Here is a 25,995-nt window from a genome sequence, read left to right as displayed (position 1 = left end):
TTATCTATGCAAAAAGACCAGAGAGAAAAGGGACCGTACGGACAAGATGGATGTGTGTAAATCATAATTAATAGTGATCGAACAATGTATAACAATGTTCATACCTCTGGGATTTAGGATGAAGAAGCCCTACCAGAAAAAGAACAAGGTCAATCGAAGGGTTGTTAATGGCACAAGAGTATTACTATACCATTTTATAACCACAACTCGAGAGTTCTAATTTCAGTAGTTCACTGCAGCTTTTCATTGCCTTCTTGAACTGTAAAAGTAAATAATTAAATAACTAATATAGCTTGCTTAAATGGATAAATAGACAATTAGAGTTGAACCCAAATGTATCAACATATTTTAGGAATAACTCACTGACGTAGGATTAAAGAAGTTGCTTTGACGTATGATGCGTGCAGTTTAGAGGCGTTCGGAGTTGTTTAGGGTTCAAAACAACGTTTTCATTAGTTTTAGGGTTGTTTTGTTAGTTCCACTACTTTTACATTGTTTCGCATGTTAGATTGTGAGTATGAAGTATGTTTGAGGATTAGCTATAATATTGGATGAATTCTTGAATGGAAAAGTCTTGATAAGGTGTTCGTATGAATCCTATTTCTTGTAGGATTATGAGTGCTTTTAGTGTTCCTTTGGGAAAAGTTTTTGGATCCTGCACTAATTGATCTTGTACACTCATTGTGTGAAAATGTTTTGTTTTAGAGTTCAACACTAATTCTAATAGGAGAATGAGTTGGATTAACGCTATATATAACCTCAATCACTGCTCTTGCAAATATTACGGCTCATCTTGTATTGAATACCTATTGTATTGTTCAAAGAGCTTTCTAGTTTTGCTAAAGAGGAGCAGATTGTTTGGTTGTGAAGCTACTATGGCTTCTTCGAGTTCAAGTTCTGCAGGTATGTTTTTCAACTGGTTTTATATTTGAGTTTATAGTTCTGTCATTCTGTTTGATTGTTGAAGTGTTGGTGATTTATTGGCATATCAATGATCTGTGATATAGTTCCTACATCGCATTTATTTCCTTAGAATTTAATTTGAAGTTTTCTCCTGCAATGGCTTATGGTTTTCATCCTTCTCCTCCTCCATCTCTATCCACTAATCTGTCATGGAGGTAGTCAATCTTTGAATTCGTAGCATATGTATTATAATATGAATTCACGACATTATTGATATGTCATGGATTTCTGATGTAGAACCGCAAGTCACAATGTGACAGTCGCGATGAAATTACTAATTAAAAGGGGACAGATTTAATTGGTGAGGTTAAGTTGTCAAAGCACCCAACTTTGTCTTGGAAACTACTAACACTTTCTGGTAAACTGAAGCACAACAATGGTAAGAACAATGGTGAGAAGCTAGCGTTCGATTCCATGATTGATGGATGAAGCACTGATCAAATTTTTACCAAGTGAGATCTGTTGGAGAGGTTTGGTAGAGTCTAGGGTAGGTCCATATACCCCTTTGAAGTCACATTTTGTCCATTCTTCCGCATCATCATCGCTCGAAAAATAATTCGTCTCGTTATAAACAACACTCTCCGTGCCATTGAGTGCTTATTTTGATTAGGAAGAATGTTAAACAGTACTAAAAGAAGAAAAGTGTTCTAGCAATGGCTACAATTATTTCGGTAAAAGTAGCAAAACCAAGTTCACCAACAAAAAAATAAGCAAGACCCAAAAACCAATATCTGAATTGATTTGATCTAGTAATTGATAAATATTACCAAGTCTGATCACTTGGAGAGGTTTGGTAGAACTTTGGGTAGATCCATACCCCTTTGAACTGACGGGTCTTCGACTCTCGATCATTTTTACGATTACTATGTTGAATTATGACCAAATGACAAAACAACTTTCGGCTAAATAAAATAAACAAAAAGAGGTAGAAAACGTTATTATGTTTGTTGAAAAGATAAAAAGGGTCATGATGATGTTTGTAGAAAAAAAAGGTAAAGGCTAGCAAGTAGCCTTATTATTGGTTTTGTTTTTGGATGCTTTCTTATAGATGAAAGTGTGCAGCCAAATGTGAGAGAAGGGTGAGCACCATTTGTTTTAGTAGCCCATCTTTGAGAGAGCAAGGCAGCCACATAGTAGCAGAAAAATAGAGAGCACATATTGGTTTTTTCAGTAGCTTCATTTTGGAGAGAAGAAGAAAGTGTGCCCTCTCATTGTTTAGTTCTCACTCCATCAAAATGTTATTTGCTGTAATAGCTTTGAACTTTGTATAGAGAGGAAATTATTCATTATATTTCTCTCTATTTGTTTCTTTGGTGTGAGAGAGCTATTGGGTGTATTGGGCATTTGGGTTGTGAGATTGACAACACTTTGTAAACTCTCATTTGATTGATAGTGGATTATTGGATGAGCTCCTACTGCTCCGATGACGTACTCCAGTTAAACTGACTGTTGATGAACCTCGTTAAAATCTTGGTGTCTTTAATATTTTGTTCTTGCATTTCATCTTGATATATTCACAAAGAACCTGTAGAAATATATGAAAATTGTAGATGAAGTTAAAAGAATAAACTCAAAAAAGTATCCCAGTATAGCAAGAACTCTTGGCTGGTGGGGGTATATTTGTCCTTATGATTCAGCTAAAAAGACATTAAAAAGGGAACAAAAGGCAAGAACTCTTGGCTGGTGGGGGTATATTTGTCCTTATGATTCAGCTAAAAAGACATTAAAAAGGGAACAAAAGGGGCATTCCGAGAATTGAACTCGGGACCTCTCGCACCCTAAGCGAGAATCATACCACTAGACCAAATGCCCACTCGCTATTGGTTGTCAATTTAACCTTTTTAACCGAATCTGTCGTTATTTCCCTCCAAAACCCTTGCTAAAATCTACCACCCAGGCAAACATACCACTGGCGGTGTGTTTGTCTCATGAATGAGATCCATTTCGAATTTTTGTGTCGAAGTTGGCAGACTGAAAGATTACGAATGTTCGAAAAGGAGAGAAAAAGATACGGGGCGTCAAGTTTATGGATTTTTATGAAGTAAGTTAGTGAGATTGGCTAATAAAAATCATAGGATTGATATTGAATTGTCCGAATCTTTTGATCGTGGCTTCGTGTATAGAAGTTCAGAGTGAATCTCTATCAGTTGTCTCATTCACTCGAGTTTGAAGTAAACGTTCTTCTTATTGTGGATTGAAATAAATTTTTGTATAAAAATCAAAATTAAGCATTATCAGTTATCTTTACGTATCGAAACTCGCTATACATAAAAGTCAAACTTGAAATCTCTTATTAAAATTTTGTAAATTAATTGCTAAACTAGAATAATTTAAAATATCAAGCTTTGATCTACCAATTTTTTATTTTGGAGAAATTTTTAATGTATCGAGAATACGATCTAATATATGTAATATAATAATATAATTAATTAAAAACTTAATAGAAAAAATTCAATAAAATTATATTATGACACTTTATATATCGATCGTTGTTCCGCTCACTCAACTTTTATTCCTGTTTTGAGTTTTCCCTCCAATTAAAACCTTCTGGCTTCCAACCACATTAGGGTTTTTGATTTGACCAAAAAGAATTAACATTTTCCATTTCAATTTCTCTGCTAAAACAGCCATCTCAGTGATGAAAGAGTGATCTGTTCTCTCCTTCTCAGAGCCTACAACCCCTCTTGGGCTATGGCTGTTTCTCACACCGGGACCCAGAGTTTGGATCTTCTGTCTCACCCATCAGGTAATCACTGCTCATCTTCATATCAATTTCTTCACTTTTCGTCTGTTGTTTGATTCATTTCTTGCAAACCCATCTGTAATTATTGTTAAGTAGAGTTTGTAAATTGTTGATTAGAGTTTCTGTTGGGTTCTGATTAGGATATGAACTCAAGGGTGTTGATGAAGTTGATGAACATCAGCAGCAGCTACAATTTCAGGACACCGTGCCGCTTGAAGATGCTTTTGTGCCTGACAGCCTTTCGATGGAGGAAACCCAGTTGGTCGATTTTTCGGATTTTTCCGAAAAGACTAGGACTGGTGTACATGAGTACGAGGAAGAAGTTGTGCTAGACAGTGAGGACGATGAAGTGAATGGAAGCAGAATAGTGAGTGTTAAATCCAATGTGTTGTTGGATCAAAAGCTCGGTCCTCATCGCGAGCAATTCGCTGCAGGTTAGCTTTCAGAGTGTTCTTTTCTTCTTTTTCTGTGTTGTGTTTTTGTTCATGTTTTATGCGGAATGTGTGATTAATGAATCTGTGAGGAAGTGATTTTGAGAAAGCACTTTTGTTGGAATACTTAGTGGAATCGTGATTTTATATGGAGCGTGTGTTTGATGTATCTTTGAAGAATTGATCTTAAGAAAAAAAACACTTTTCTTTGAATACTTTGTGTGTGTATTTTATGTGGAATGCGCGAGAAAGTGATTTTATGTCGAATGTCTGTTTAATAAATCTGTAAGGAAGTGATATTGAGAAAAGCACTTTTCTTTGAATGCTTTGAAGGACTAGTTTCTCCGATTAATTTTGGTACGACTGAAGGGGAAAAGGATGAAGGATCTCCGCCAATTGCGAGGTTAAATTATATTGACTCTCAGGAACCTGGGGAGTCAGCCCAAGCCAATGCACTTGGTTTTGTGGACCTTTTTGTGTCATTGAACGACGTTTTGGGTGACTCTCCGAAAATTGATGATCACAAGAAACCGGTTAGGGAGAAATCCCCTCCTGTCTCAAACACAAAGGGGTTTCAAAGGTTGGCTAGGATGAAGTCTCAAGTTGAAATACACAAGGCCTTTGAATGGGTTGATCTTCCTGAGGAGCGATGGGGTGTTGATCTCATTAACAAGGAGATCAATTCGTCTTCTGATTTTCGAGAGTGCAAGCAGAGATCCGTTGTACAGAATCAGAAAGTCAGGCATGGTGGTGGTGACAAAAAATGTATCAGCTTGGGCGGTAAGAGCAAAGAGAAGAAAATAACTCAGGGCCTCCATAAGGAAATAACAGAATCGGAAGGGATGATTGGAAATGAATCTGACAATAAGTCGGAACAACATTTGAATGCGAAATCAACAGGACTGGAGGAGGAAGCTAGTGACGTAAGAACAGATATGGTTGACATGTTTGATGTTGGTTTTAACACTCAAATTGCTGCTGAAGCTATGGAGGCCTTAGCATATGGGGACCTTCCCGACTGCAATTTTGCTGATGCTTATCAAGGTATGGAGAAGACAGCAGATGTTTCACGAGGTGCTCCAGAGAATAAAGCGCTTTTGGAACTTCCTCTTCGAAAGAGTGATGTTCCTGATATAGGAGGCATTAACAAAAATGCAAAGCAAAGAAAGCGTTCAACTAGAACAGTAAGGAGAGTAGCTGCTTCATATCAAAGGCAATCTTCGAGTTGGGAGTTAGATCCTCACTTGGCAGCACAAACAAAAGGGAAAAGAAGCAGATTCTTTTCTGAACATTGTAGTAATTTTGCTGCCGCCAATGGAAATTTTTGTAGACAATCTCCTAAGCATACCAAGCATCAAAAGGTAGAGAGAGCTACTGGAGGTAGGTCAGTAGGGACTGGGGATGAACCTAAGAATCCAGGAGAAAGGGTGAATGATGTTACAGGGGACTGTATTATTAAATACAGAAGAAGGAAGAGACGTTTAAATGCTCATCCATCTGAAATAATCAGTGGGAGTGAGGGCGGATTTAACAAGCGAGTAGAAAGCATGAATAAAGTTACGAAGGGGGATATTATTACATACAAGAGAAAGAAGAGTATCAGCCCCAAAGAAAACTCTTCCAAATCTTGTGTTTCGTCTGAGCGAGATAAAAACAGAACAACCAGTACTTTGAACTTAGAATCATGGAGCCATCCAAAAGGGAAAAGAACACGTCTCAATGCCCGAAGAAATTCTTGCCTAGCTACTTTCCTCTGCACTTCATTTCCAATAGTTGATGGAAAGGACAGCACTTCCCGTTTTGATGAAAGGCCAGAAAGCAACAACAATATAAAGGGAAAAATACACTCATTGGATAAAGATTCTGACAGATCCTTGCTAGCATTACAATCCAGGAAGCTAGATGCCAGAGATCCTACATCACTGGTAGACGTAAAAAGCCATACCTCAGTAGTGTCATCTGGTTCAGAATATACTGCTCAATCTAACTCTACCACTGGCATAAACGTGGGATCATCCAAACATGTGTCTGATGGTCATCACAGAAGGACATACAACAAAAACTTGCCCAAATCGTCCCTTTTGAAAGAGCTTATTGGACTAGGTGTCCCTGAGTCAACACCAGATTACGCATGGAAAGACTTAAGAAGGCGAAGAAACATGGCATATGTTCGAGTTCTGTTTAGCCAGCACTTGGATGATGCTATCATTAAGCAACAGAAAAAGGTAGATACTGAGTTTGTATGATTTTGAGACAGCTAGATGATCCACATCTAACGTTACCTCTTTTTTTCATAAAAGGTCATCGCACGACTGGGCCTATCCGTTGCATCATGTTCTACTGATGCAACACACTTTGTAGCAGATCAATTTGCACGTACAAGGAACATGTTGGAATTCATTGCTCTTGGTAAACCAGTGGTAACTCATTTGTGGCTTGAGAGTTGCGGGCAAGCAAACTGTTTGATTAGTGAGAAAATCTACATTCTGAGGGATGCCAAAAAGGAAAAGGAAATAGGCTTTAGCATGCTTGTTTCACTGGATTGCGCGAAACGGTGTCCACTTCTAAAGGTAAAGCATGCGCTTTTGTTCATTTAAACTGATAACCATTTTTCTTTCATCCATGTTATTGGGGTGTTCCTATATGATTGTGCTTAAGTAGCAGGGTCGAAAAGTCTTCATCACACCAAACATAAAACCCGATAAAGAAATGATGATTAGCTTGGTGAAGGCAGTTCAAGGCCAGGTATCTGCATTGTCATTACATACGTAGTTTAATAGTTAGTGTCCCTTGAATGAACTTTTAATAATACAAGATGTTCCTCAGCCAGTGGAGAAGGTTCAGATGTCTGCAGCAAAGGATAAAAAGAATTTCAAGGACGTTTTGATTCTTTCTTGCGAAGAAGACCGTGCGGTCTGCCTGCCTTTTCTTGAGCAAGGTACTAGCATTCCATTCATTTATCCGTCTTGGTTAGTAACTTAAGACTCTTTGTAACTATCATGCCTCTCAGGGGCAGCAGTTTACAGTTCAGAACTTCTGCTAAATGGTATAGTTATCCAGAGACTGGAATACAAGAGGTGAGTAATAGTAACACATGAATGTAATATTCATGGTTTGAAGTTATCCACGGAATTAATTTCGAAGATTATTACTTAGCAGATTGTAAGTAACTTGTAATTACGATTAGGCGATGCCTACTTTGTGGGTAATCTGGCTAACAAGTTCTTGTTTCTCTAATACTTTGCTTTGCAGACATCGGCTCTTCACAACTGAAGTTAGAGGAGTTGTCCACCGGCCTTAGGCCCTTCCGTGTAGTGAAGAAAACTCTGTAAAGTCATGTAATTATTGTTGTTTTCGCAGTTTTTGTTCAGAACTTTTCCAGATTATGAATCCCTTCGGGATTGTGGTGAAGCTGCTGAATCGCGCCGGCTCTGGTTTAAACTGGTGTACATTTTGGAACATTTCTTGGATTTCAGTGGCATTTTGAATGGTAGCTTGTGATTAGCCTCCAGTTTTTTGGTAATCTATCCTTGTTTTGAACAAAATTTAGGCCTGGAATCGATGCTTTCATCGTCGATTTCTTTTGTAAACGATTCAACCTGGTAAAGAACCATATGAAGGTTCTAAAAGACGCTAGGCGCTAATCGGATGACGAGTTGGGGCCTAATGCTTATGTGGCTAGACGGGCTCCTAGACGGACTAGGCAGATTTTAAGTAAATATATTATATTTCGTGTAAATAAATATTTGTTTATATTTATATATATATATATATATATATATATATATATATAATTTTATCATAAATTACAAAATAGAATGACATATATATTTTGAAGTAGGGGTGTGCTATCCACACACCCCACACACCCCTTGATAATTTCAGTCCGTTGATCTTCTTCAATTCATTCTATCAAATGGCCGAAGATTAAAAATGTGTGTGAGAAGTAAAATGGAATGTATGGACATCACACCCCATAATGTATGCTCATTTAAGTATTCAACAAATCTCTTATAGTTTATTAATAAAAAAAAATGCAAAATGAAAGTTATTTATTTTCTGTCCAACTGAATCACAACATAGGCTGGTTTGGACGGGTTAGGCGATCTAGGCAGGGGCCTCAGCAAGTCTAAACGTCATTTCTTAATTTTCAAACGTCTAGGTATTAATCGGGACGATGGCCAGTCGCCTAGCGCCGGATTTTTAGAACAGTTACAAGTTTTGGGAGTAGAGGGGACTGGGGGTAAAAGAATGTTCAAATGCCAACAGCATACTATCTTAAAATAACACGGTTGAGAACCACACGTTTTAAATCGGTCTCTGACTGCACATTTTCGACAAATTCCTCTTATAAATACAAGCAGTCCAAATAAGATGTGCAACTTCAAATAGAGGATACAATCATACAAGGGGTCTACAAAAATGTTAAATTGCACAATCTCCACTTTGCACGAACCATGGCAGAAGACTTCTCCAACGAAGGTGCTGCAACACGAGGCATTTTCCGGGTTTAGTAATGATTTCCAGTGATGAGAAACGCCATGGAACTTAAAAAAAAAAAAAGAGAGACTTCTGCTTTCGGTTTTGCAGTGAACTTAAAAAGAAGTAAAAACTTTCTTTTGTGCTACAATTACAATCAGTTTATCCCGCCTATAGGTTTATTTTAGTGCTTGTGCAAGCATAAGAACCATAGGTCCACAGAGGGAAAAATAATAATTTCTAAGCCGAATTCTTGCCAATACGCATGTACTCCCATAATTTTGAACCGTATTTTTGTTAAAACATGATGATGTACACAACATGAACTTTGCAAACTTGCTAGTAATAGTTAAAATCCTAACATATTGACGAAAGATGTTTTTAAGTAAAGAAATACCACATACCAATTTGACACATTACTGACTAGAATCAGGAGGTTGAGTATTCGGATTGAAACTTTCATAGCCTCCACTTGTTGGTGCTGTTGGATTGGGTTGATACATCGGAGGTGCAGCCATAGGAGGGGCACCATTAGAAGCATTTGGTGCTGCGCTGCCAGGAACTGCTGGTGGAGGATTTAAAGCAGGAGGAGGCCTCATGGGAGCATTTAATTGACCAGGCATGCTGGGAGCACCAGGTGGAGCCATCATTGGGATCATGTGTGGAGCAGGGCCGTAACCTGCCACCACCAAGAAATTTTTTTACATATCATTAGTATTAGATAGTAAGATTCTGCTGCCAAAGGTATATCGCTGGGTGTCTGACTGGAAAATAATAACCAATACAATACTGCAGCAATTGGATCTAGAATATAGCTGCATAACGGGGTAACACATCATTTCTAACGTCCATAGCCATGGAAAAAAAGGGATGCCAAATGATCGCATAGGAAAATATCGAAAAAAGATCACGTTATGCAGAAGACTAAAGGACAATACTTAACCAAGCAAGAAATACGCATTCTGTTTTCCCTGCCTTCTAGTAACAGTAGTTTCGTAAAAAGTAGGTAGCATTATTAGCAAAACATCAAGTTGATAGGAACAGAATTACATATACCACACACCCGGAAAGAAAAATTCCAAACAATAATGCAAACATCGGTTTGGTCAAGCAGCCAAAAACTCTATACGTCAAAATGCAAAATACGTGCACTAATAAATCACAGAACCAGCACTACAGTGGAATGCCAACGAAAAATAAAGATTTTACTGTAAACATTCCAGATTACCTGGAGCACTGAGTACAGGAGGTCTTGGCAAAACAGGAGGCCTAATCCCTGGAGCCATCATTTGCGGCATGCCAGGAAGACGGGGCTGAGACATTAGATGCTGACTGTAAGCTGCACCAATATTCCCGTAAGGCTGACCACCATAAGCTGCAGAATTGCCAAGGTGCTCTTTGATCCTTTGGTCAATCAAACTTTGGGTTTGTTCCTGCTCAAATTGCTGATAGTACTCCCGCACATTCGCCTGAATTCACGCATAAAATCAGCAAAATGGAAAGAAACGGTAACTTACGGTAACAACACAAAATAAGCCAATAATACCTTGTGTTTGTAACCAGCATTGTGTTGCTTTCTCACTGAAGGCTGAAAAAATAGGAAAAACAAAAACTTGTCAGCAACCAACATGATCATGATTTCACTAATTTACCATGGCGAGTTTAACCCGATATAAAAATCCCAATTTTTTTCTTCTCAACGTGATTAACTCTTGAAATTAATCAAAAAAATAATCAAGCAAAATCTAAATCTCTAAACGATATAAGAAAATAATCGAAAACACGATCCGAAAACTAAAAAAATGAGGGCAGAGAGAGTTTACCGAATCGTGGGTCAAATAAGTATCGCAGTAATCACAGTAATACCTGAAAAATTGGAACAAGAAATCGATTAAAGATTAAAAAATTCATGAAATTGGGATAGGATTCGCATAAGTGTGATATTGAATGAACGAGAAAGAGTTGATACCTTGGCATTGCTCTGAATCGCTGGAATTAGGGTTCGGGAATTGGGGATTTACTGAAACTGGAGTAATGCAAAAACCCTAGGGGACTTGAAGAAAGAAGAAGGTTCTGGCTACCCGCCAGTGCAGCTGAGAAGTAATGAATTGAAGGTTCTGGGCTTGGTGGGCTTTTGGGCCTAACTTAATGGACTTATCGAATTCACCATTTACGAGATTCGAATTTAAGACCTCTAATTTTTAAGTGAAGAAAAATATCATCAGACTGTAGAACTGGGTGGCATAAAGTCGTACTTTTAAAGTATATTAAATTACAAAAATATTAAACATATTTTTTTTAGAGTTTTACATATTTTTGTTTAATTGTATTCGTTGTTTTCGTTTTATTTGACGATACAAAATGAATAAGGATGTGTGAAAATTAATAATAGTGCGTGAAACTCATTTCTGTTAGTAAAAAAAATAAAAACATAGATGTACTTATTATAATTTCATTCCTCAAATTTTTACACTTAAATCAAATTCCTTATTATGAATTAGAATTTATTTGAAACTATTTTTATAATAATTAAAAGCGTTTTTAGATAAAAGGTTTTTAGAATCAATTTTTAATAAAAATGTAAGTAAATATTGAAAAAACACTTAAAGTTCTTTCGGAAAGAAGCATATAACTGATGCTTTTTACACAAGCACTTCAAAGTTATTTTAAAAGCACTTCTTAGTAAACATTGAACAAAAATACTGAAACGACGCGTCGTTTCCACATCCTACGAGTCTTTCCGATTACGACAGAGGCAAACCGCAAGCCATACCTCAAAAGTCGGATTTGGACGGCAAAATCCGCTCCCGAAAACTCTGGCTTTCAGGTTCCGTTACGTCGTACCTTAATTTTCTGTTTGTTTCCCGAGAAAATTTACGGAAAGAAAAACACAGAATGCGTTTCACGAAAATGAAAGCCAAACAGCCAAAATAATTGAAGGCTTTTAGTTAAAAGCTTCAATTTCCTCGGATCCCAAAAATTTCAGAATCCTCGGAGTTCCCAAATAAAGAAATTTCGCTTGGTTTTTTGTATTTTTTTGCAATGTTTTGTGATTGAAACATTCGGAGAAGATGAAAGTGAAGAACGAGAGGCAGAGTTGGGCGGCGGTGTCGCCGTCCGAGGTTGTCTATCACTTCGGCACCAGTGGACTTTCCGTTGCGGCGGCCACCGCAGTAACTCATCCTCTAGGTAATTTATGGAACCCAAAAAGTTTACTTTTTCCTCCTTTTTGCGGCTTCCAACATGTTTGTTTTGTTTGCCTCTGTAAAAATTTCACCTTTTCAGCTTATGTTGTAGCAGAATTTTAAACATTTTGTTATTTATTTGGTTTGATTCATGGGTTGTTCAAACTCCGGTTTGGTTGGTTCTGCATCGATTTATCGTTGTTTCGATTTTGATAGAGATGATGGTATTAAGATTTGGCAATGCATCAGATTTAGAATCGGAGAAATTTTATGGTTTGGCGGCCACATTGACCCGTTTTGTTACTAATTCACGTGTTATTTAGTTATGCACGATTTCTCATTGTTCGGAGTTTGATAGAGATTATGGTATTAAGATTTGGCAATGGATCAGACGTAGAATCGGAGAAATTTTATAGTTTGGGGGCCACATTGACCCATTTTTGTTACTAATTCATGTGTTATATAGTTATGCATGATTTCTCATTGTTCCGAGTTTGATAGAGATTATGGTATTAAGATTTGGCAATGGATCAGACGTAGAATCGGAGAAATTTTATAGTTTGGAGGCTACATTGACCCCGTTTTGTTACTAAAAAATTCACGTGTTATATAGTTATGCACGATTTCTCATTGTTCGGAGTTTGATAGAGATTATGGTATTAAGATTTGGCAAAGGATCAGACGTAGAATCGGAGAAATTTTATAGTTTGGCGGCCACATTGACCCCGTTTTGTTACTAATTCACGTGTTATATAGTTATGCATGATTTCTCATTGTTCGGAGTTTGATAGAGATTATGGTATTAAGATTTGGCAATGGATTAGACGTAGAATCGGAGAAATTTTATAGTTTGGCGGCCACATTGACCCCATTTTGTTACTAATTCACGTGTTATATGGTTATGCATGATTTCTCATTGTTCCGAGTTTGATAGAGATTATGGTATTAAGATTTGGCAATGGATCCGATTTAGAATCGGAGAAGTTTTTTAGTGTGACCGCCATATTGACCCATGTTGTTACTAATTCACGTGTTATATGGAATGGACAACATGGTTAATCTCTTATGGACCTAGGTACAGTGTGACTAAATAGATACATCTCTATGATAGTCTTGCTCAAAAACTTCTCGGCATGATGAACAGAGGCTGTAGATTGTAGGTTAAGGGAAAATTTGAGAGATGCAAAGATTTTATTTATCTCCACTGGTGGGATGCAGATGTTCTCAAAGTTAGGCTGCAAATGCAACTTGTTGGGCAGAAGGGTCCTCTCACTGGAATGGTATTTTTCCCAGCTCTTTTCGTAGGTGCATATCTTGATCCAATTTATCAGCGTGGATCGTGATAAAGGTGTGATGTGCAGGGCCGGTTATTTCTCCATACTTTTAAAAAGGAAGGGCCAAGATTTTTGTATCTGGGATTGACACCGGCATTGACAAGGTCTGTTCTTTATGGGGGTCTTCGTTTAGGCTTGTATGAACCTTCAAAGTATGCCTGCAATTGGGCTTTTGGATCCTCCAATCTTTTTGCTAAGATTGGGTCTGGAGGATTTGCAGGTGCAATTGCAACTGCATTGACGAATCCAGTTGAGGTTTTGAAGGTAATGCCATCGTGGTGGGCCTTGTTGAACTTTTTGCTTTCTATTTCTTGAGACTTGACTTCAAGATCATTTCATTTGCTTCCTTTCATTAGGTGCGGTTACAGATGAATCCAAACTTGAGTCCAACAGGAGAACTGCGTAGAATTGTTACTGAAGAGGGAGCGAAAGCGCTTTGGGAGGGGGTTGGCCCTGCTATGGCTAGAGCTGCTATGTTGACTGCATCACAACTAGCAACATATGACGAAACCAAGCTGGTCAAGTTCTAAGTAATTTCCATTTGTTTCTAAATCATTAATGTTTGATTGGCAATAGGAAAGTGTTCGTCTCATTTTTCTTTAATTCATTCTGACTTCAAATTTTGTCCCGACTTTTTTTTGAATGCAGACACTGATTAGGTTGACATCACTCGAAGAAGGATTCCATCTTCATCTCATGTAAGACACTGTTGCCAATGTTCTTATCTATCTCAGGTCTTTCATTTCTTCAACTGAAGTAGATTAACTTGGTGATAGTACATCGATCAAAACTAAATATATTATGCACCTTGTGAAGCTCAAGCACAGTTGCAGGCTTGGTGAGTACCCTCGTAACTGCACCCGTGGACATGGTAAAAACCCGTCTCATGTTGCAACAGGAATCTAAAAAGGCAGGAAACTATAAAAATGGATTTCATTGCGCATACCAGGTATAGATTACATAGTCTTTTCATTTCCGCTACAGTTTAATGGTGTTTTTTCTTGGTGTATTTGGATTTCTTTTCTAGAACACAGTTTATAAACACATTAAATTGGAATAGGTTGTCGGCATGTGGTTAACATTTGATTTGCCTCTGGAAAAGCTTTCACAACCTTAACAGTCGGCAGCTGTAATTGAGCATGATAACTTGGTCCTGTTTTATTTTGCGTTGGTTCGTTGTAGAGTCTATATGGTCTACACTGACTCTTGGCGTCCCAGAAATTAATTCCTTGCGTAGATCTTATTTGATGTGCTATGGTGTGTTGTTTCAGGTTATGCTTACAGAAGGTCCCAGGGGTCTTTACAAAGGGTGAGTTTCCCTTCAAGCTCGAATACTCATGCTTTTCGTATACACCTTCAAACTTTCCGATATTATAGTCTTTGGATTCAATAGAATCAGCGGTGCGTAGTTTGAATTTTCGTGTAACTACAGAGAAAACGTCTGTCTGAGTGCCTACATTAGTAATAAGGTGTTAAACTTTTCAGGAGCCTTGCAACTTTTGCAAGACTGGGTCCACAAACTACAATTACCTTCATACTCTGCGAGAAGTTGCGTGAGCTTGCCGGATTGAATGCAATCTAAGCCTCGGCATTGGCAGCCTGCAATCGCCCCCGCTTCTGGCTGCAATGAGAATTTTTTCGAATCGGCAGGTAACGCACCCCACATTCCTGAAAACTCCGATTTAGAGGAAGGGAATTACTTGTACCTGTTCGGGCTAGATTCGTCCCTCGCACAGCTCCCCGGGGCCTTGCCTGTCGGGCAAGGTTTGCTGCTTGGTGCGCTGCAATATGAGTTTGCTATTATTAGTTTGAATGGTGCCTTTGTACGGCCTTTGTTAGGCCTTGAGGCTCTCAATCAAAACTAATATAGATCTGAGCGTGCCATTGTTACCTTTGTATAACATATTGTTATTTTTTGGTTTTTAACTGGGTTGATTACTTGTGTCACAGGTTACTTAGACTTATTGATCTTACTGGATTGTTACTGATGGGTTAAGTTTGTAATAAGGTTCTTTTTCTTGCCTTGTAAACAAGGACTTTTACTCATGATATTATATGACCCAATAAAGGAAGTTCAGGGCCCTTCCAACTATTTCTTTGATTACAGTTAACACTAAAGAAGCAAGGTTAACTAGTTTAGCTAGATTAATCACAAATGAACTTTGAAAAGCAGTTGAAAATGGTTTACAACACAAACAAAGATGCATTAAACAACATATCTACTTTACATAAGTACAAACAAAAGAGACTGGGGAAAGATTAGAACTTTTTCAGGCAAGGTTCATCCTCTTGTAGCCACTTCTTTTTGTGTTTTACAAGGGTTGTAATCTTTGGGGAATGAAAGGTAAAACGAGTTTACAAAAAGGGAATTGATACTAAAACGCTGGGGAAAAGTAGCAGAGCTTCTAAAACTTGACAAAAGATGGCTTTCTATGGTAAATCTATGACTAAAAGAACAAAGTCTAGACAAACTAAAGTTTTCTGCTTTCTTGCTTGTTTGAAAGCAAAGTGGGATGCCTTTTGATTGAATGGTTGAGTGTCTATATCTCTGTGGTCTTTTGATGTTTTTATAGACATTTTAACCCAACTGTACAAGTTTTGCCTTTTGGTGATGTCCTCCGGAACGTGGTGAGTCGCCACTTATTTACCCATCCATACCCTCAAAAAGTACTTTTTGCTGGGGTGAGCTGCCCTTCTAAGTGTCACTTCTCTTATAGGCCTATTGCCTATTCCTTGACAAAAATGATTTTTAATTCTTCTTTGGTTGTTGTCTTGTCCGAGCCCAATCCTCCCTTTGCTTTTTGTGTTCTTGAGCCTTCACTCTCACCAAGCCCATCATTAAATATCCACTCAAACAATACTTGCTCTACATATTGGTTTTGTTTAGGCAGTTTTACAGAACAATGGCATAAGGTGGTTCCATGCATCATTGTCATTCCACATTTTTTCGCTCGAACTCGGTTGTATTTAATTGAACAGGAAATCTCTCCGACTTCCTCTATCATCGATATGAGATTTTAAAGTAAACTCCAGATACGTACAATCACTCGTGTCGTTTTCCGTTTTCTATCTACTGTTTGAAGTATTTCCAAAAATTGATTGAGTTAGAATTTAGAAGCCTATTAAGCAACAATATTTGTTTGTATTTGATTAGCAGGGCCCTTGATTAGAGATTTAGGTACAACTAACTTGTATGTTGACTTTAGGGAGAGTTTCTAGACCAATCCCTCGTGTGCCGACAATTGGGGAGAACCTTCCTTTGATAAGATATCACGGTGACAGTATTACATGCTCATCCTGCACTATCATGTGATTTGGTTTTTTCTACATAATGATGTTGACTTTTGATACCGATACTTATCCTTATGCGGTCAAAGCAATGTTTAAAATATCCACAAAATTGTTATATTTCCGTCGAAATATCTTAAAAACCATGGATTGATATGGAAAGAGGGGAGGGGGGTTGAAATGCAAACTTCATCTTATATCGGTGAAATTGATGATATTTTGACTATAGAAAATTTGTCGAAACTCATTGCAAATTTCAAACTTTTGATAATTTTTTTGATAATTTTTTCTCTTATTTCAACTAAATCTGAATGAATTGATGTACACCGTATTACAAATTTTCATAATGTTCATCAAAGACAATACATATCAATAGCTCTATAATTTACGTGTTAATATTTACACTTATATTTGTATTTTAAACACTGGGTCTAAGACGTCACAGACTCACAGTCTTATTGCCGATCAAATTATTCCAAAAAAGACGGCTCCTCAAGTCACCCGTCGGCCCACTTTTACAAATCTTGACCCGGGAGGATATTCCAACGTGGCATTGGGTCCTACTAACATGTGAGCTGGTTCTTGGTGGCGTCCAGTTAATAGAAAGAGGATTCCGGATTCATTTTGTAGGAATCTTTGGATCCTCGTATCCTAATTGTTTATAATATATTGTGCAGTTAATTTTTGTCAGATATTATTTGTGTTTAATTTTAATAAAAAAAATTAAATAATTTCTGATCGCGCGATGTACAATAAATGACTAAGATGTGAGGATCTTAAGATCCCCACAATTTGAATCCGGTTAGGAATCAAATCCCAATTAATAGTCTTTCTAATCATCAGCCCAAGTGGTTTTTTAAATTGCATTTTTATTTATGTGGTCTGCAAATTAGTTTTTTGCTTTAAAGGAAACGAAATTGAATCCCATCCGGATCCATTATGTGGGGATCATAGAGATTCCCACATCTTAGTTATTCATTATATATCATGCAGTCATAAATCATATATTTTTTTTATTTAAAACTAAACACAAATAATATCTGATGAAAACTGACAGCATGATCTACGATGAACAACTAAAATGTGGGGATCCCTCCACAAAGTGAATCCGGAAATGATCCTCTTCCAAAGGAAACTACCCTTATTGTCCCAAAGAAAAAAAGAAAGTAAATTAAAAGTAAAATTATACGACATGAGGGGCGGATGCAATATTTATTGAGCAACATAGCAAATTTCATACAAATTTATGATCATCGTAGCATCGCAATATAATAAGGGGAACTTTAACGAAAAACCCATGATATTATTTATTTTAATGAAAAATCACATTTTTACACTAAAAAGTCAATTCTAGTACTATTCATTTTACCATTTATTTTGTCCTTATCGTTAAAACTCAAAATTTTCAAACATTTTTCATTAGTTTTTCCTATTTGTAATTTTCACATGTAGAGTTGAGCAACTTATATAAAATAAGTTCAATGTCACGTAGTGTTTTAGTTCAATGTTACATTGTGATGTGAAGAAAAACTTACACCTGACAATGCATATTGGACAAGAGACGCCATGTGACAGTGAACATGTTCCACGTTAGTCCTTATCCCTCACATTACCTTACATTACGGTAACATGACGTCACGTGGCGATGAACTTGTTATTTGTAAGTCATTATCTTTGGACAAACTCCTCTGCTATGTTATTTGTAAATTTAAGGAGTGATTATCTTATGTCACCAATGACAAACTCCTCTGCATAAAATTTTGGGAGCATTTTTGCTCATCACCATAAATTATGATGTATGCTCATCATACACCTAATCAATTGACACGTGTCATTTCATTTAATCTTGATTAATTTGTTTCAAAATTGAAAAACTAACATTTAATGTTAAAGTTAAATAGAGTTAAGCGAAATGACACATGTCAACTAATTAGGTGTATGGTGAGCATACACCATAGTTTATGGTGGTGAGTAAAAATGCTCCCAAAAATTTTTCCGCATAGTGAAAACCAAAACAATGCATGCCTAATTTTAACTGGGAAATGGATTCTCTCCGGATCATTTCCTCCTATTTCATAAAATTAGGGAATTTGTACCATTAAAATTTGATCTAATGGTTGAAGTTATTATAACTTTTAAATGACCTCTCTTTGTAGCCGTTAAATCAAATTTCAATGGTAAAAAATGATTATCTGATTTGATGATTAGAAGGAAGAGATTTGGAAATGATTCATTTCCTTTTAATTTGATGGATTAGAAGGAAGGGATTCATAAATGATCCCTTTCCTTTTAAGTGAAAGTCAGAAAGTTTGTCTGTTTTAACGTTGGGAGAGCAGTCAGCAGTGCAAGCACTGCAACTTGCAACGTTAAAATAGTGACGTGGCAGTGTAACTGTTGGACAACCTTGTTGGAGTTGGAAGAGAAGCAGCTTTGGCGGGACAGTCTGGCGTGCTTATCCTTTTGCCGCTGTTTCAGCACTAAATTACACTCCTACCATTTTTCTTTTTGTCCAAACTACCCTCCCTACCTTTCTTTCTTTAGTTACCATCCTACCCCCTTGCTTTGCAAAAGTCTCACCAGCTTTTACTTCCAAAACACGGCAATGTCCGAACTCCTTGTGGAAACGACATTGATCGCATTTAGTCAACGACTCAAAACGCAGCTAACCCAAAATTGTAGTGAAAATGATCGTTAATAAAAAAAAAGGTTTGTATTGATACATCGAACGTCAATATATTCTTTAAAATGGTCATACGTGAATCGTTTATAACTTTTGGAACGAAATAATAAATTAAATGTGACTATAAGTGACACATTGTTACAAAAATTTCAATTGAAGTAGCAAATTGATAAATTTCAACAAAGCATATGATTCAGGTGACATGAGCAAACTTACAGTAGATTCTTCTATATGGTCGCCTGTATATCATTTATGACATGGGTAAGAAGTTTTATGTGATAAAGAAATGTAAAATCTCATCTTTTTTTATATGTTAGTCATACAAACAGTGATCTGTTCGTTGAACACTAATATATCTTTGTAACTATGGCTTATTATAATCATGTGTTATTTTTTAGCAATGTCATGAGCATGTGCTTGCACACGCACACTCACCATGCCTTTCATTTTCTGCATACAATTTTGGAAATGTCTAGAGTTGTCTCAATACAAGAAAAGGTGAAACATAATAGGGCCAAACATAGATGGCCATTGCCATGTGGGATTTAAGATTCTCTTACTATTCGGTCCATTTGCTAGAAGAATGGTCGGAGAATAACTCTTTGACATGTGATTGTTTATTCAATTTAAAATAATAAGGTCAAAATTTGTTTTCGGATTAGTTGTCTGGAGCCTAAGGACTAAGTAATCAAGACCATTCAAATTGAATATGAAAATCCCTATTAACCAATTCTGCTAGTCTGCCTAACATAATCCAGGAGCTCCGATTTCTCTTTCACACAAACTAAAGCTTCAGATTTTTTGTCTTTAAATTCCAAACAGTAAGGTTCGTAGAGCATCCAAATTGAAATAGAAACAAGGTGGGGAACTTTTTTTTTTAACACTAATTAAGTTTATACACAAATATAAAGCAAGCATATTTAAATTTATCTTCTATCCTTTTCAGATTTTTTTTCTTTAGAATATAATTAGCGTATTAGGACAATACTTCTATCTTTGAATAAAGTGTCTATATGTTCTTAGGAAAAGTAATATATATACAAAATGGTAGTGAAGACAAAGTCTTTTTCACTATTACATGTTATATAACATTTTAAGTGGTCAAATTATTATTATTATTATTATTTTTTGCTTTGCATTGTTAGTGGGCACATTGAAAGTGTTTCATTCTTTTTGCTTGAGTACTTTTAATAATTTTCAACGCATAAGAATAAACAAATTGAGCATCTCTCCATTAGAACTATGACTGCAGTTGATAACAAATTTATTTTTCTTATTATTGTGACAAAGTTGTTATATTTACGAGAAATATTTATTCTTTACATGCCAACTTGTACCATTATGGTCTCAATCATCCTTTATTATCTCTGTAATCGGAAAATCTTTTTCTGGGGTACATTGTAAAATTTTTGTGGTAAAAAAATAACTTGCATGAAACAAGTTTAGAGCCACATAATATACCTGTCAACTAAACACAACATTATTTGAGTATTCTTAAGTGATAACATCATGTAGCAATATTTCGAGCACGGTGAAAAATCTTGAACTCTTTGTAGAAGAAAATTTGTCGTAGGACAACTTGATCATAATTGTTATATTATTTTTTACGAGAAATATTTCAGTAGAACAACAACCTAATCATGTGACTAAGCTTGAAAAGGGTAGAAAGGTAAGTTCACTCAAACTCATTTCATCTGGTCTAAAGTGGCAGTCCTGTAATAAACATGAAATGCGCGGGTAAAGCCCCAGATTCTCCCTTCGACGACTCCGCGTAGGAAAAAATAATAAAAAAAAGAAGAGGAAATCTAGAGAGAGAAAATATTAGAGAGGGAGAGAGAAACAAAACAAAGAAACCGGAGAAGTTCGAGAGAGAAAGTGGAAGACAGAGAGAGAGAAGGCAGGCATTAATGGCGGAAGGAGGGAAGAAGGAGAGGAACTCGCACGGCGAGGACAGCGTGAAGCTGTTCGTCGGCCAAGTGCCGAAGCACATGACGGAGGCTCAGCTCCTCGCAATGTTCAAAGACTTCGCTCTCGTCGACGAAGTCAACATCATCAAGGACAAGGCCACGCGCGCTTCCAGAGGTTTCAAATCTCTCTCTCTCTCTCTCCCCTCCTCTTTCTCTCTCTACATTCTCTGTTCCGCTTAGCAATCTTGTTTGAGTTGAAAAATGTGCGTATCTTGATTTGGTTAGTGTGTGTGATTTTCCACGATTTGGAGGATTGTGGCGTTTAGTAGCTGAATTGGTATTTGAAACCCTAATTTCGTGCTCGGATTTGTGCGGGCATGTGTGTGTTTGCAGGGTGTTGCTTTGTGATATGCCCGTCGAGGGAGGAGGCGGATAAAGCGGTCGATGCGTGTCATAACAAGACGACTTTGCCCGGGGTTAGTGCAATTTGCAGCTCTTTCCACTGTACTTAAGTGTGCTTCTTTTGTTGTTTTAGTTAGTAGGCTCATAGCTTCGAATTTCGGAGAATGTGATTCAAATCTAAGCTGGTAAAGTATGAATAGATGATTTCGTAAGTCATTCGAAAGTGTATACAATTAATAGTAGGAAGAGTAGCTGCGTAGTGTCTGACTATTTGTCGATCGCAGATCACGGTAATTTGAACTTTTAACAGTAACTAAACTATATCCACTTACTTAATTTGAGAATGTTGATACTTGTGACCAAAAGGTTCTGCAATTAATATACCGTAGGAAAAAGGGAAATGAATAGCCTCATGGTAAAGTTCCTTTGTTTTTATTCCTAGTTAAATTGCAATAGGCTCCTTTGACATTTGTAGAGGGCTAGCAAATTTACATCAGATGAGATATGGACATGATGTTAATCCCAAGAGGGTGTTGTAAGATCGATTTGATGAAATGGGTATTGTAATTTGCGTATGGTAATGCAGATTGGCCTAACGACTACTGAAAGTAGAGTATCAGGGCATGACCATGCATGAGATATTGGCTACAGTGCCCACCCAAAAAAGAAAAAAAGAAAAAAAAAGGGGTTTAGGGTTAGATTATGAACTGATTTAATTGGCTCTGCCCCATGAAAGTTTTAAGGTGCAACCGGTGCCCTGAAAAGAAAAAAAAAGATACAATTTTGGCAAACTTCGATATGGTTATGATGTCAATTTACAAAATAGTTAAATAAAGAAGGCTGCATGCTTGTTCCAGAAAATATGAGTATCAGTGACTGGGTTACATCATGTGAGTAAAGTATTGAATTTGTCCGACATTGCAGGCAATCTTCTTTTGGTACAGTATATCCACTTGAATCCATGATTGGCAGATTGATATTTGGACAATTTTATATAAAATGTGTGCTTATGCAACTTGGCATTTTCCTGGCATAGGTCTTAGAGCGACTGGGGGAGCCTATGTAGGCCTTGCTGGACCTTCAAGTGGTTTCCCAGGCAAGATTCTCAGTTGGGCTCTTGCCTATGCCTGCTAATGCGACTTTACACAAATGTATTACTTGATAAAAGAAACATAAAGTCAACTAAAAATTTGTTGTCTGTCCACTTTTTCCTAGGCTGGTGTTAACTTTTCGCAGTTTGTGCTTTTAGTTCCTCTTGTTGTGTTTGTTATTCTCAGCTGATTCGAAGCTACCCTGTTCTTTCTGTCCAATCCAGGCATCTAGTCCTTTGCAAGTGAAGTATGCTGATGGCGAGTTGGAAAGACTAGGTTAATACATTTTCATGATTTAATTACTGATTTGTCTTGTTCCTATGAAGTTTTGTTGAACCAATGCTTATTGTGTATTTTTTTTGTTCATCCCGTTTATTTATTGGTTATTATACGTACCCTAATTATTAATCTTTGCCTTCCCCTGCAATCCAGAACATAAGCTCTTTATTGGTATGCTTCCGAAGAATGTTTCTGAAGTTGAAGTTTCTGATCTTTTCTCTCAATATGGGACAGTAAAGGACCTACAAATATTAAGAGGTTCTCAGCAAACGAGCAAAGGTATGTTTAGCCCCTCGGGGTTGGTTTATTCCTAGGCAAACACTAAAATATACTGATTGTCAACTAATAAATGAATTTTCCATGCCCTTTTCTTTTGGCAGGCTGTGCATTCTTAAAGTATGAGACAAAACACCAAGCTCTTGCTGCCCTTGAAGCCATCAATGGAAAGTATAAAATGGAGGTTTGTGTCTAATGCATGTTTTGGTGGCTGGAAATGTATATTGAAAACTGTTAATATGCACGTAGTATTGGATGTTCTGTATTCTATTACATTGGCAGAAACATTTTATTTTTTCTGATTGGAGGGGACCATAATGATGGATGATAAGCCAGCCATCAAAGATTTTGTCTAATTATCCTTGTGTATCAAATTAATAAAAAGGCTTGTATGCTTACTCATTGACTCATTGATTTGAATTTGTTCTTGACATTTGCTTATAAATACGACAACTTGGTAGTAGTATGGATCTATCAATACAAGGCTCTAACCCACTCTTATGGCTCGTGTATCAGGGTTCAAGTGTTCCTTTAGTTGTCAAATGGGCAGACACAGAAAAGGAAAGGCTAGCTCGGCGAGCTCAGAAAGCTCATTCCCAGGCTGCTAACGAGCCAAATGGTGATTCACAACATCCTTCATTATTTGGAGCCTTGCCCATGGGTTATGTTCCCTCGTATAATGGTTACGGTTATCAGGTCAGTTTTTTTCCACAATTATGTCTCTATAAACTACTTTTTTCTTTGTTTCGTTTTTCATGGTGAGGAAACCATTAGCACTTTTGTAGTTGGGCTTTGGCATCAGAGTATAATGACCTACGCTATATATGAATTCCTGACCTTATATCCATGTAGGGTCTTATGTAGTAATGGAGTAATGTCATATTTCATTTCCTCTGTAGGCTCCTGGGACTTATGGACTCATGCCATACCGCATACCTGGATTGCAGAATCAACAAGGTTTCCAAAATATGATGCCCCCCATAAACCAAGAAAATGCTTTGCATAGAATCACACCTCGCAATATTGCCCCTAGAAATTTTCCTATGCCTCCTACAAGTTATGTGGCCTCTGCTTATCATGCAGTTCCAGGTCTTCGGCATCCGATGATGTATCCTGGAGGAATAATGAGCCACCAGCCATTGAGTTCACCTGGTTCAGTGTCACCTACAGTTGTGAACATTAATCCAGCATCGCCTGGCACTAGTAAAAGCCCTGGGGGTCAGGTTGAAGGTTGTTATCTACACGTTTATTTATTTTTTCAAATTAGAAATATAGTTCTTGGTGGTGGTACTTTGTGAGTTACTCTTATCTTCTTTGATTAGGTCCAGCTGGTGCTAATTTGTTTATCTATCACATACCTCAAGAATTTGGAGATCAAGAGCTTGCCAATGCTTTTCAACCATTTGGTAGGGTTTTGAGTGCCAAGGTTTTTGTTGATAAAGCAACTGGCGTCAGCAAATGTTTCGGTGAGAATATTCTCAACTTAGTTTTGATTGCAATGCAAGTTATGTGGAAATTTTTACCCTCTAATCAGTCTCTGGTTTGCAGGATTTGTAAGTTACGATTTACCAGAGTCTGCTGAATCTGCTATAAATATGATGAATGGATACCAATTAGGGGGTAAGAAATTGAAGGTCCAGCTTAAGAGAGACAACAAACAGAGCAAACCATATTGATTTGAAGGTGAGTTACACAAGGATGCGAGTCCTCTGGTCTTATGCAAATCGGATGTATGGGAGTCACTTCATCAACATTGTAGGAGCTGATCTGCAATTATAGGGCTATTCCATCCTTCTTGTAACTTCCTCAAGGGATTGAAAGCCCTCAAACTTGTAATTCATGGTGCATACTGTGCCAATACAATCTGTAATTTGGGTATCATGAAAGTTCATTTAGTCAGTAACTATCAATTTATTCATTCTTCTCTCATGAACATCTGGATGTATACTTGATCCCTAATTCTTTCGTTTTCACAGTTCAAAGACATTTTCATATTTTCTTTCGTTTCTTATCTCATTTGCTGTATCCCGGTGACTTGTTTTAATGTGGCATACGTTGAAGTAAGTAGGTAATCAGCAAGCAGTCTTCTATTTGAAAAGGTATGTTGTATACTCATGCCAGAGTTACATTTTAGGTACAGTGGTTGTCTCTGCTATTTCTTAGTTATCATTTGAATGCTGTGCATTTAATTTATAAGTTGATGCTATTCATTTTGGTTCTTCTTTGGGTGTTCATTTTTTTTCTATATTCGCTATTTAGCATTTAATCGTAGATAGGAGCACTTGCTACTAATATATTTTTATTCCCATGAAGGTTGGTAGGTAAATTTTGATTTTTGTAGCCTACCAGTTAATAGATACTTGTCTCCCAATATGTTAAATATTTCATGGACTTTACTGCTGCAACGGTTACAATTTAAATATATCATGGACTTTGTTGCTGCAACGGTTGTGATTTAAGATGTTCTTATCCAAGTTGTATCTGGCACTATGTTATGAAATTTTGGAGATTTGGCTGGCTCATTTTCATGCGGATGTATGTTGGACTGAAGTTGAGCATGTTTTATGTCTTTAGCTACATTCACGAGTACTAAACTGCCTAAATATTGCTGTTGTTGTGGGGTAAATGTAGACTCTGCATCTGTAGTCTCAGTTTTTTCTCCTTTGCTATTAACTATCAAATTACCAGGAGATTGAGGCGTTTTCAGTAGCAGATGAAAGAATTCACAGCACCCGTATTGTAGTCCAGATTGTCGCTGATGAAGGTATGCCATAACCTTGGACACATCAATAGTTCCTTTTGAAATTTTGATTGACTTGAGTATTATTATTGTTTATAAGCATAACTCGTTAACTTGTGTTGTGGACATCATCTCTCTCTCTCTCTCTCTCTCTCTTGTTTACGCCTGTTGTACCCTTTCGTGCAGAGTCTGCTGAA

At 37.1% G+C, this 25,995-nt stretch overlaps 4 protein-coding genes and 1 non-coding gene across 11 annotated transcripts; 3 read left to right on the top strand and 2 right to left on the bottom strand.

The window, feature by feature from the left end:
• Window positions 1–2,703: 2,703 nt before the first annotated feature.
• TRNAP-AGG (transfer RNA proline (anticodon AGG)) lies at window positions 2,704–2,775 on the bottom strand. The gene has a single exon. It is a non-coding gene; the product is annotated as a tRNA-Pro (tRNA).
• Window positions 2,776–3,470: 695 nt separating this feature from the next.
• Window positions 3,471–7,660, top strand: LOC126589619 (uncharacterized). 4 transcript variants are annotated; one of them, XM_050254971.1, is made up of 8 exons: window positions 3,471–3,709; window positions 3,847–4,140; window positions 4,471–6,362; window positions 6,438–6,707; window positions 6,802–6,882; window positions 6,964–7,075; window positions 7,148–7,214; window positions 7,390–7,660. In XM_050254971.1, exons 1-8 carry the CDS (start codon window positions 3,655–3,657, stop codon window positions 7,436–7,438), a joined length of 2,820 nt encoding a protein of 939 aa, XP_050110928.1. In that variant the 5' UTR covers window positions 3,471–3,654; the 3' UTR covers window positions 7,439–7,660. The 4 variants fall into 4 exon arrangements, with proteins under 4 accessions (XP_050110928.1, XP_050110929.1, XP_050110927.1 ...); XM_050254972.1 differs by having other exon boundaries at window positions 6,799–6,882; window positions 7,157–7,214; XM_050254970.1 differs by having other exon boundaries at window positions 6,799–6,882.
• Window positions 7,661–8,443: 783 nt separating this feature from the next.
• Window positions 8,444–10,742, bottom strand: LOC126589622 (U1 small nuclear ribonucleoprotein C-like). Its single transcript, XM_050254978.1, has 6 exons — window positions 10,586–10,742; window positions 10,440–10,482; window positions 10,163–10,204; window positions 9,845–10,085; window positions 9,021–9,295; window positions 8,444–8,622 (listed from the first exon to the last, which is right to left on the bottom strand). Exons 1-5 carry the CDS (start codon window positions 10,591–10,593, stop codon window positions 9,033–9,035), a joined length of 597 nt encoding a protein of 198 aa, XP_050110935.1. The 5' UTR covers window positions 10,594–10,742; the 3' UTR covers window positions 8,444–8,622; window positions 9,021–9,032.
• A 636-nt stretch (window positions 10,743–11,378) lies between these two features.
• Window positions 11,379–15,227, top strand: LOC126589620 (uncharacterized). Of its 4 annotated transcripts, none has more exons than XM_050254974.1 (8): window positions 11,379–11,805; window positions 13,020–13,081; window positions 13,163–13,399; window positions 13,492–13,653; window positions 13,784–13,833; window positions 13,952–14,084; window positions 14,407–14,444; window positions 14,621–15,227. In XM_050254974.1, the coding sequence occupies exons 1-8, from the start codon at window positions 11,688–11,690 to the stop codon at window positions 14,715–14,717; spliced, it is 897 nt and encodes a 298-aa protein (XP_050110931.1). In that variant the 5' UTR covers window positions 11,379–11,687; the 3' UTR covers window positions 14,718–15,227. The 4 variants fall into 4 exon arrangements, with proteins under 4 accessions (XP_050110931.1, XP_050110934.1, XP_050110933.1 ...); XM_050254977.1 differs by having other exon boundaries at window positions 11,679–11,805; window positions 12,946–13,081; XM_050254976.1 differs by having other exon boundaries at window positions 11,679–11,805; window positions 12,883–13,081.
• A 5,682-nt stretch (window positions 15,228–20,909) lies between these two features.
• On the top strand, window positions 20,910–25,052 carry LOC126591376 (RNA-binding protein BRN1-like). Its single transcript, XM_050257050.1, has 9 exons — window positions 20,910–21,185; window positions 21,404–21,486; window positions 22,728–22,779; window positions 22,936–23,061; window positions 23,163–23,242; window positions 23,575–23,754; window positions 23,958–24,288; window positions 24,381–24,524; window positions 24,607–25,052. The coding sequence occupies exons 1-9, from the start codon at window positions 21,011–21,013 to the stop codon at window positions 24,732–24,734; spliced, it is 1,299 nt and encodes a 432-aa protein (XP_050113007.1). The 5' UTR covers window positions 20,910–21,010; the 3' UTR covers window positions 24,735–25,052.
• Window positions 25,053–25,995: the final 943 nt, after the last annotated feature.

The sequence above is a fragment of the Malus sylvestris genome, chromosome 11 (assembly GCF_916048215.2).
Source record: "Malus sylvestris chromosome 11, drMalSylv7.2, whole genome shotgun sequence".
NCBI classification, from domain to species: Eukaryota; Viridiplantae; Streptophyta; class Magnoliopsida; order Rosales; family Rosaceae; genus Malus; species Malus sylvestris.
The sequence above is the reverse complement of the archived record's forward strand: the minus strand, read 5'-3'. Positions and strand labels throughout refer to the sequence as shown.

Excerpts from the sequence above, each read along its gene's own strand:
- LOC126589619 (XM_050254970.1), top strand. The coding sequence starts at position 3,655 with ATGGCTGTTTCTCACACCGGGACCCAGAGTTTGGATCTTCTGTCTCAC. Across the intron at positions 7,076-7,147 it reads CCTGCCTTTTCTTGAGCAAG|GGGCAGCAGTTTACAGTTCA; the intron begins GTACTAGCATTC and ends CATGCCTCTCAG. Across the intron at positions 7,215-7,389 it reads CAGAGACTGGAATACAAGAG|ACATCGGCTCTTCACAACTG; the intron begins GTGAGTAATAGT and ends TTTGCTTTGCAG.
- LOC126589622 (XM_050254978.1), bottom strand. Across the intron at positions 10,205-10,439 it reads CTTATTTGACCCACGATTCG|CCTTCAGTGAGAAAGCAACA; the intron begins GTAAACTCTCTC and ends CTATTTTTTCAG. Across the intron at positions 9,296-9,844 it reads TCCTGTACTCAGTGCTCCAG|GTTACGGCCCTGCTCCACAC; the intron begins GTAATCTGGAAT and ends TGGTGGTGGCAG.
- LOC126589620 (XM_050254974.1), top strand. The coding sequence starts at position 11,688 with ATGAAAGTGAAGAACGAGAGGCAGAGTTGGGCGGCGGTGTCGCCGTCC. Across the intron at positions 13,082-13,162 it reads AGGGTCCTCTCACTGGAATG|GGCCGGTTATTTCTCCATAC; the intron begins GTATTTTTCCCA and ends TGTGATGTGCAG. Across the intron at positions 13,400-13,491 it reads ATCCAGTTGAGGTTTTGAAG|GTGCGGTTACAGATGAATCC; the intron begins GTAATGCCATCG and ends TCCTTTCATTAG.
- LOC126591376 (XM_050257050.1), top strand. The coding sequence starts at position 21,011 with ATGGCGGAAGGAGGGAAGAAGGAGAGGAACTCGCACGGCGAGGACAGC. Across the intron at positions 21,487-22,727 it reads ACAAGACGACTTTGCCCGGG|GCATCTAGTCCTTTGCAAGT; the intron begins GTTAGTGCAATT and ends TGTCCAATCCAG. Across the intron at positions 23,243-23,574 it reads ATGGAAAGTATAAAATGGAG|GGTTCAAGTGTTCCTTTAGT; the intron begins GTTTGTGTCTAA and ends CTCGTGTATCAG.